Below are 10,192 nucleotides of genomic sequence, written 5' to 3'. Positions count from 1 at the left end.
TTCCCCTGCCTGCCACAGGAGAAGTGCGGCATGGCCTCTGGCATCCCCCAATGTTGTACCCACCCGAAACGCTGTCCTAAGTGGGTCTGAACTCTGGCACGAATGGTTTTAAAGCCCACAGTCAGCCCTTCTGCCTCCCTCACCCACCTGGCACCGCGGGCGATGGCTCCGGCTCGGCACCGGGCGCTTTGGGTCCTGGTCTGGGCACCAGCTCTGCCCGGTGGCCCTGGCACCACCGTGGCCACATGACGGCTGTTCCCGAGCACACCGGCTGTCCCTGGGTGCATTGTCCTTGTGCCACCACTTTGTGTCCAGGCTGCCTGCCAGCTGCCCGCACCGGTGCCCGCCTGCAGTGCTGTTCTGGGTTGGGGTAACCCCCTTGCTCTCTCCCAGGCAGAAACGCGAGGAAGAAACTCCCGAGGACTTTTTCTACTTCGTTGACTTCCAGCGGCACAACGCGGAGATCGCCGTCCTGCCACGGCGCCTGCCTCCTCCAGCCGCCGGCGCCCGGTCTTCTGCCCATGGAGAGCTTTGGCACGGGAAAAGCCGTGCTGAGCCCTGCAGCGCTGCTCAGCCTCAGAGAAGCGCTTGCGTTGCAGCACCCTTTTGGGAGCCGCTGCGTTATTTGGGGACGGGGTGGCTCTGGCTCCCGGCTGCAGCCCAGGAGTCAGCTTTGCCTTGGCCGCTGCATGAGAACAGGCTGGCAGAGGGGGCCCAGGTCGCGAACGGGTCGGGTATTTGCCCGGCCGTCATGCGGCCACACGCACGTGGTCGCTCCCATGCATCGAAGCGCAAAGATGAGCTCCGGGCACAGCCTGGATCCCCTCCCTGGCAGGGAGTCACACGCTCCATCAGCAATCAAGGCGTGTTTTAGATTGAGATAAATGGCAGTGATGCGGCTTCAGGCTCTCAGCTAACGAGCAATTAACCTGGCACCTCTTCCCAGCAAGCTTTTGTATTTAATAAAATCAAAAATAGCCTTATTAGAAGAGGAGGGCAGCAGCCTTCTTCCCCTCGATGGGATGAGTGTTGAAGATCAAGGGAGAGTGATTCCTGATGATGATAGAGGTCTTCAGTTCCCAAGCCCAACTTCCACGATAAACAGGACTATAAGTCCTGTAGCTCAAACTCAGAGCAAGGGAGCAAAAAGAGCTGAACTCCCTTTCCAGCTCTGCCCCTACATCACCACAGTGACTCTGCTTGACTCACCTACCATCAGCTTGCCTCTCTGCATCCCAGCTTTACCACCAAAAAATGAAGCTGGACTGCTTTTCTGAAGTGCTCTGTGGTTTTTAGAGCTGAGAGGTGCTAGATGAAAGCAAATGATTTTTTTTCTTTAAACATTACTCAATAAGTAACAGGCTAAATCCTGTTTTGTGCCCAATTCTCAGAAGCAGACGGCATTACCCAAGGAGCAAAGCGCAGCATTAGCTGGTTCACCCCACGTTACTGACTCAGCAATCCACAGCGGCTTTCCATTCACTGACATGAATGCCTTTGTGCCCCAGGCCCTGATTTTTTAAAGAATATTTGAGATGAGTCAGCTGGGCATGAGTGCCTCCAAGCGGGGGTGATCCCTTCTCGCCTCCCGCTGCCTCGGCCGCGGTGTACCAGGTTCAACGCATCTTTGCTCAGTGTCAAGCCCGACGTCGTGGAAGGGCCTGAAGGGCTGTTCTGTCTCCCCAAGGACCCCGCTTGCATGCGAGGGGATGGGAGAAACCAGTTAGGGAAGAGACATGAATTCTGGAGAACATCCAGATTGTTTCAGACAGCAGCTATTAAAATACCAAAATGTGAACTCAGCCGCATTTTGGTCCAGAGGGCAAAATGCTCCTGGCTATTGGCTAGAAAGAAGCTGGGAGGAGAGGGGGAAAAAAAAAAAAGCCACCAACAAAAAAACTATGTGGGTGCAGTCATCAAAAGTCATTCAACAGAAGGGGCAAGGGTAGCATCCGCCGTCCCACGCTGCCATCCTGGGCAGTAACGTCCCTCTGCACCGCAGGCTCTGAGCCGCTGTCCCCTCTGTGCAGGATCCTGGATTTCCGGAGGGTGCCGCCCACGGTTGGGAGGTTGATCAACATCACCAAGGAGATCCTGGAGGTCACCAAGAATGAGATCCTGCAGAGCGTCTTCTTCGTCTCTCCAGGTAGGCGAGTGCTTGGCTGCCGCAGGCTGGAATTAGACAGTGTTGGTCCACGGTGGGTGGAAGGGTCTGCAGGCAAAAGGGGCCGGCAGGACGTGTGCTGTTGTGCAGAAATGAAATTCCTAGGTGAACCAGATGCACAAAGCCATGGTTAGAGCAGGGTGTCCCTCTCGGAGCATCCAGCTGGAATCATCTGCCAGATCTGTTTGCCTGCCCTCTTTTCCTAACCTTTCCCTTAGCATAGGACCAGGTCTGCCCATCGACCAAAATCCAGGTATTGTCCACGATCGGGCAGGTTCACATCCGTGATGTGCTACAATATATGCAATCACCGTCACGCGACGGGGAAGAGATCAGTCCAGGCTGCCTTGCAGCCTCCTGCAGATCAATCGTAGCTCCTTTCCCCGTTCTCCTCTCTCTTCTCCCAGCCAGCAACGTGTGCTTCTTTGCCAAGTGCCCATACATGTGCAAGACCGAGTACGCAGTGTGTGGGAACCCCCACCTCCTGGAAGGGTCCCTCTCCGCCTTCCTGCCATCCCTCAACCTGGCGCCACGACTCTCCATCCCAAACCCATGGATCCGGTCCTACTCATTTGATGGGAAAGAGGAGTAAGTGGGTCAACGATGCTGCTTCCCATGTCCGCATTGCGGGGGCCATGCGGGAAGGAGAACGAGCAGGGTACAGACACGCAGACATACGTACAGAATTTGTACGTCCAGGCAGAGGAAGGCCAAGGTTCAGCAATTGCCCATAATTAGTCTAATAACTCTTAACGCCAGGGCATTGACTGGGTTTGACTTCCAGTCTCCTGCATGCACAAGGAGGGAGATTTAAGTCCTCCTCTCCATCTCTGCACAGGAGACCGGCGTTGGGGTGCTGTTGGGACACAGCAGCAGCAACCACTGAGTGTGTCTCCCCCTTCTCTTCCGACTCCCGCAGGTGGGAAGTGAATCCGCTCTACTGCAACACAGTGAGGGAGATCTACCCCTACAGCAACGGCAACCGGCTGCTTAACATCATTGACATGGCCATATTTGACTTCCTAATAGGTATGATGAAGAGGGAAATAACATTCCTTCCTTCCGTCTGGGCCTTCAACATCAGTCTGTCTGCCCTCCCGTACCACGGTGTTTCTCAAAGCCATCCCTTCTGCTCCAGTTTTGGGAGACTGCTGTCTCCCCACAGCCAGCCAGCACAGCCCCTCCTGATCTGCAGGTGAGGGGGAGCCCCCGGGCCCACCCCAGTCCACTCCCCGGGGGGTCCAGCAGGATGAAAACAGCAGCTCTGAGCATCTTGGAGCCTTCCAGCAAGGCAACAAGTATTTCATGCAGATCTGAAAGAAAACACAGGGTAGTTCAGGAGATTACTCAGCCACAGGCGAGGGAAACTCTGTTCCTCTGTCTGCCCTTTACCAGGGAACATGGACCGTCACCACTATGAGATGTTCACCAAGTTTGGGGACGACGGCTTCCTCTTACATCTGGACAACGCCAGAGGGTGAGGCTGCGGGAGGACATCGGGGAGCGGGGCAAGGTGGTGGGCAGGCACTAAGGCTCGGCTTACCCTCTCTGCTTACCCCCCCAGGTTCGGGCGGCATTCCCACGACGAAACCTCCATCCTGGCCCCGCTCTCCCAGTGTTGCATGTAAGTGCCAGCTTCGTCTTCCTTCCCAGGCACGTTGGTGTTCCCACCACAGCGGACAGCCAGGCCTGGCTCCATCCGGCGGCACAGGGAAGAGCCCCTGCTCATCGCAGCCGAGGGGGCAGGCCGGACGCCGCAGCATGGGAACCACAAGTTGGCCCTGAAACAGGGATTAAGCTTTTCTGTCCGTTCACACACAATCATTAAGGTTGGAAAAGACCTTTAAGACCATCAAAAGTCCAACCATCAACCCAACACCACCATGCCCACTAAACCATATCCTGAAGTGCCACGTCTACACATTTATTTATTTTTTAAGAGTATTAAGCTCTCTTGTGCTGCAGCCTGCTACAGTGTCATACAACTATCCTTCCTGGATACTTTCCCGTTGAAGCTAAAAGGTCTTGCAAGTGTAGAAGCTTTCACTGACAGACCAGGAGATGCTGTCTGTTAGACCAAACCCTTCCAGAAGGGTCTGCTAGCATTTCCCAGCCCATCGACACGAGGTGCTATCAGCCCTGTTCATCTGACATGAAGCTCAGCAATCTCCATCCAAAAGCCTGGTGGAACTTCGGTAGTTAACCAGGTTTCTTCTTCCCATGGCACTAAGAAGAAACTCATAAATTTTACTATTTGAATCCTGTCTTCCCCCTTTATTAATTCACAGAAGTCATCAGCTGAAAGTTAAATTTGAGAGACAGAAAAAGCTGCTCTTCCCTCTGGTTTCTCTTTAGGAGATGCCTAACCTACTTCCTCCCTGTACCTGTTGCATCTCACCCTCGGGGTGTTAATTGCACTCTCTCCCGATACACTTGTATTACCATATCTAATTTTAAGAACTGCTATTTGCACCCAGTGAGTCTTTTCATTTATAACTGCAGGCTCACAGTAAATCCTTCTCTGAGCTCCCATTTTTTACAGTTTAAATTAACTCTGCCTCTTAATTTGACCTGTATCAGTAATAACCACAGGTCAGATCCTTTCCTATTCTTCCAGATCCACCTCCCAGAAGCTCTTCTTAGTTTAGTCCTCCTTGTAAGAGGCAGTGGTAAGATGACCTGCAAGTTGCACCTTGTAATAAGCCAACTAGGTATAAGAACAGTGTAAAAGCAACTCGTGGTGCCCGAGGGAGACACACAAAACCTCATTTCCCACAACAGCCAGTCCATTTGGAGTGGGGGAACATCCAAAAACGCTTGGAAAGGAAATAAAAAGGTTTATTTGGCACAGAGGCCACAGATTTCAATCTGCCCTGACCGACAAGGTGGACTCAGCCCACCGAGTCACCTCCTTGTTCCTCCATGAAGTCGAGCTGTGCGCAGCCAGGCAGGAACAAGGTCCTGCAGCCGCTCCAGACAAGAGGGACCACTCGAGCCACGGGGGTCTGGACAACAGGCTGCTCGCTTCCCTGCTAAACACGTTCCTCTCGTTCCCAGCTGAGTTCTTCTCCAAGTTTGGCTTGCAGCAGATTTAAGTCTGGTATTTTTAGCTACCTTTCACAGCTCCCACACCAGTCCTTGTCCCACGTGTTGAAGTCTGCTGCTCTCCTCTCCCAGCGTTGCTCCAAGTACAGCAAACGGCACAAATACAGCCACGCGGTATGAGATAGTCCCTTCCCCAAAAGGGTCAAAACCCTCAACGAGGCACAGAGAGGCCTGAAAACAGCCCCCCGTTAACCTGGCACGTGTATCTTCTTGGCTGATGAAGTCCCTAGAAGGCTCTGGGTCAAATCTTCAACAATTCAGTACGAGAGCAGGGCTACTGGGGAGAGGAGCGGGGCCGGTGGCAGGATTTCCATCTCACGCAGGATTTCCATGTTCTGCCTGTTTTTTATGTAACTGTTACAGCATTGAACAAGCCGTTCCCCACGGGGTCAGACTATCCCGTTCTCCACCTCCAAGCCCCATCGCCGTTCAGACCAGAGCAAACACGGCTGGTGTTTACCCGCTGCAGCTCCTGGGTCACCCCTTGCCGAGCAGGGGAGCGCCCGCTCGCCCGCTGCGGTTCTGCGGCGGCGGCAGGACCTCACAGCCCTGCTCCGGCAGCGATTGAAAGCCTCGTTGCCAGCCTTAGCACTTGATCAACTGCTGTTTCTTTTTTGGTAGGAATATTAACGCAAGCCGGGCAGCCAGGACAACAGCCACCGTTTAGGTCGCCTGCCCCCCGTGCCAGCACGGCGCAGGAGGCAGCGGTCGCAGCGCTTTTCTCCCTCCCTTGTGCAACGCAATCCCAGTCAATGCCCCGGGTAAATAACAGGCATCCAAAGGCAAATTCTGGAGCTGGTTAAAATGTTTCTCACTACACCTTTTTCCCATCTGAAAATTCTGGCTCAGCTAAATAGGAATGGCTCCACGAACACAAACTACTTCACTTCCAAAATTTAAAGGGCAATAATTAAAACCACTGATTAATTTCTGTATTAGAGATGCTGAAGTCAAAACACTTTTGCTGAGGATTAAACAATGATTTCAGAATACTGATTTAGTTCCCAGAAGCATTCCAAGATTATAGCTTTTCATCCCATTTTCTGTCAAAGGGAAATAATATTTAAATCTCAGTACCTCCTAAGGTAAAAAGTCACAATAAATCAGTTTCAGGAAATACTCCCTCTTTTTGCTCAGGGGTTTGACAGAATATTCCCCCTCCCTCCCCATCATGCCACCTCATTATACCCCCTCCTCTGCCCCCACCCCATCAATGTCATCCTTGGGAACATGGCAGCACCCTGCAGCAATCTGGGGAACCGGGTCATCTCCGACTCAGAGGAAAAACACTCATTACTGAGAACTTCTATCATGTTTTTCTCTCTGATGACAGATATCCACAGCACAAACACTCTGCAGTCTGGAAAAACAAAGGAAGAAGCAGAGGTTTCTGCAAAAATATTCATTTCCTTCAGAAAGGGAAAGATTTTGTTCCCATGTTCTTTGTCAAGTAGCTTCACCTGTCTCTGCCCTCCCTCCCTCCCCTGCTACCAAGGGGCTCGGATAGCTGGTTCCTGCTGGGGTGCTGCACGAAGTTTGCATTAAGATGTCCGATTTCTTTTTTTTTCCAGAATAAAGAAGACGACATTATTACGACTCCAGCTCTTGGCTGAGCCCGAGTATCGGCTCAGCGACGTGATGAGGGAATCGCTCCTGCAGGACCGCCTGGCACCTGTCCTCACCGAACCCCATCTCTTGGCTTTAGACAGACGGTTACAGCTTATCCTGAAAGCTGTGAGGAAATGCATAGACACGTATGGAGAAGCCAAGGTGGTGGCCAATGACACCGCACAGCCTGAGGCTCCTGCATCTGACAGAGTGAAGCTGACCACTTAAACAGTCCTAACTCGTGCTCAGAGGTGGGGGAAAACCCCTGCAAGGCAAGTGTTTTAATAGCTGGTAATCTCCATCTACAAACACTTGTGGAGACTGAGAGGGGAAACTCTGCAGAAGATCTTGCCCAGAGAGGTGGTAGATGCCCCATCCCTGGAAACATCCCCGGTCAGGTTGGACGGGGCTCTGAGCAACCTGATCTAGTTGAAGATGTCCCTGCTCACTGCAGGGGGTTTGGACTAGATGACCTCAAAAGGTCCCTTCCAACCCAAATTGTTCTATGATTCTGTGATCTTCAAGAATCACACTGAGCTTCTGTGCTGGGTACTCAACCAAAGCTGCTGTGCTCAGCCATTGTGTTGGTAAGCTGTGGCCTGACTGCAGCGTGCCTTTACAGCCCGAACACCAGCTCTCTGGTGGAATAAGCAGTGATCTCCTGTTCTGCAGCTGGGCATGCCCTGGGGAGGGCAGGGGAAACACATGGCCATCAGTTTGCTCAACCTGCATGGGATTCTCAGTCATGCTGATGAAGGACACCAACTAGATCCAAGGATGAGGCTTGAATAAAGAGATGCCAAGAGCATTTTCCTCATATTAAGTCTCTGTTCTGTAATCAAGACTGTGTATTTGAGAAAAGAGCAATCTTACTTCACAAGGGCAGTACCTGCCACTGAGGCAAGATAGCACGTTGATTCAGCACCGTCAGATGTAGAACATCTGCACAGTATTCACCATCAGGCCTGTCTGCTGCCTCTTGCTCTCTTCAGCAGTGATCAACCAACTCCGCTTCGATCTCTGTGTGTTGCTCAAAAGCCCACTGCCGCACAGGGCAGTAAAACCACTTCTACTTTTACCTGCCTCATGGGTAGAAGAGCCAGTTTTGGTTATAAGAGAAAGGCAGGTAAGCATTGCCTTTGATCCCAAGGGGAAAAGACAACAAACCAAACCAAACTGTGAGAGGCATAGGACTGTATTTACAATTCAAGAAGCCACCCACTTCTGGTGAAAAAAATTGCCAAAGTAGGGGGGATTTATCTCAGGTCATCATCTCACAGCTTTAAAATCACTGAAGTTGTCAGAAGTCCCCGTAAAACAGAAATGGTACATCCCCATCCCGTTTCTGTGCATGTTGAAGAGAGGCAATAGGAACTGAAGACCAAAAAAATGTGGGGAGGGTTGTTGTAGATCTTTCATTTTGTAGTTTTCCCCTTGCATTCCAACGACAAGGCTTAAGATTAACTTTATTACTGAAGCTCTGTTTCATAGCTTTTTCCTTTACCTGCTCAAGAATGATAGCACTGAGTTTTTTGGCAGCGTCGGGAAAGTATGAGAACTTTGTTGATAATTTATCATCCATAAGGAAAAAAAACACAAAACACCACAAACAATCTACTAGAACCTCACTCTAAACTAACCTTTAAGTTAAACAAAAAACATCTACAGCACTGCAGAGCTTTCAGAGAAGCCTAAAACCATAGCACAAATGTTGTCAGGAAGCAGTTGTTAACAGGCTCTCGGTAAAATGCTGCACCTACCACTGGCTCACTTTCTTGTGGGCTGGAATTTTGCCCAATCTAAAGGGAACTCGGTGACGCTGGCAGTAAGTGCCTGGATCATGCAAGGAAGGAACAAAGCTTGTTTGGCCACAGCTATCACTTTTCACAGGGGATTGTGCTGACATTTAATGCAATTCCACAATAATTCTACTGTACTCCTGCCTCCACACTGTAAAGCTACGGAAGAGACTGCAGTTGTAATTTGAGTGTGTCCCTGCAGGTGCCTATTCTGCTTACCTGTATGAGGAAGTTCCCAGTGTTTCTACATAGCAAAGAGATTCCTCCAAAATTCTGAAGCCACAAAGGTTAGCAAAAAAACCCAAAACCCAACCAACAAAACACACCACCACCACTAAACCAACACACACTATGCTCCTTTAGTCTCTCCCGACCTGTGATTCAGCCATGTTCTTTCATTTCCAGCTTTCACAAAAGCATGGTTTTAGACAGTCTCAATCCAACAGAATTCTCAACATTGGTGGGCTTACGGACCTTTTTACTCGTGTGGACAGAGAATAGATGAAAATAAAAGGATTTAACTCACTCTCAGCATGCGGCTATTTCCGTACAGGACACTGTATTCTGAAAGCTGTATCTCCCTCTACCGGGGACTTTTTGTGCACTTACCACATGTGACAAGCCCAAAATTAATTTGGTCAGTGTCAGGGAACGGTTACTGTTGGCTGCTTGAACAGGAAGAACATGGCAACAGGAGATAAGTTTATCAGTAAATTTGTAAGGTTGGAAGTGGAAACTTTGAAGTTTCATTTTAGGCAATAAAAAAGTTTTCAGCCTTTTTTTTTTTTTTTGGTCAAGGGGATGGGGGAAAGAGAGGGCAGGATGAAGGAAACAAACCCAAATAGTTGGTACACTAACAGGGATTGCAAAGTTGCTTTCTTATTTTTATTCTCTTTTGCATGGCAGCTTTTTAATGTATCTTCAAAGTTGGGTGATGGCTTCCTCAGAACTGGGTGCAAAACATGTCCCGTCTGAGCTGCTTCAGGTCATCACTCTTCAAATTTTTTCCTACTTCATCATAGTGTAAAAATCCCCCTCAATTTCTCGCTGTCTGTCCACCAGAACTCATTGGCATGTTCAAAACTTTCATTAAGGGTATGCATAGATGGGAGCAGACAACTTACAGAAACTTAGGAGCTCCAATAATGGTGGCTGAGCCAGGAATTAACGGCCTGAGGAGATCACAGCAGCACGAGTTGCTAAGAGACACTCAAGCGAGACGCAGGTACCTTCTCACTTCAAAAGCAGTCATCTGCACCCAATGCCAGAACTCCAGAGAAGTTCCTGGGTCACAGGCACAGGTTGGCTCATGGAGACCAAACTCTCCCACAGGCTCCAGAGGGGAAGGTTCAGTTGTGCTGTAAGCTAGGACTTGAACTCAAGGCTCCACAGTTAACACAACATTAATCCATTAAGCTTCTTACTTTCTACCACCTCATTAATAACGTATCCTCTAAGGCCAAAGGAAAACATAATATAGGGATGGGGAAAGAAAAAAAAAAAAAAAAGAGACTGA

At 50.2% G+C, this 10,192-nt stretch overlaps 1 protein-coding gene across 1 annotated transcript in view; it reads left to right on the top strand.

The window, feature by feature from the left end:
• The window catches only part of FAM20A (family with sequence similarity 20, member A), a gene marked incomplete at its 5' end in the record, with an annotated part of 7,992 nt that extends 887 nt beyond the window's left edge, over window positions 1-7,105 (top strand). Inside the window, 7 exons of the mRNA XM_010283010.1 lie at window positions 394-469; window positions 2,011-2,146; window positions 2,572-2,752; window positions 3,084-3,193; window positions 3,560-3,641; window positions 3,729-3,788; window positions 6,841-7,105. Coding sequence (XP_010281312.1) covers window positions 394-469; window positions 2,011-2,146; window positions 2,572-2,752; window positions 3,084-3,193; window positions 3,560-3,641; window positions 3,729-3,788; window positions 6,841-7,105 — 910 coding nt within the window. The remainder of the gene's footprint in view (window positions 1-393; window positions 470-2,010; window positions 2,147-2,571; window positions 2,753-3,083; window positions 3,194-3,559; window positions 3,642-3,728; window positions 3,789-6,840) is intronic.
• Between the last annotated feature and the right edge of the window lie 3,087 nt (window positions 7,106-10,192).

Source organism: Phaethon lepturus, unplaced genomic scaffold (genome assembly GCF_000687285.1).
Source record: "Phaethon lepturus isolate BGI_N335 unplaced genomic scaffold, ASM68728v1 scaffold41222, whole genome shotgun sequence".
Lineage (NCBI taxonomy): Eukaryota > Metazoa > Chordata > Aves > Phaethontiformes > Phaethontidae > Phaethon > Phaethon lepturus.
Note: the sequence above shows the minus strand (reverse complement) of the source record. Positions and strands in the feature narration are given on the sequence as shown.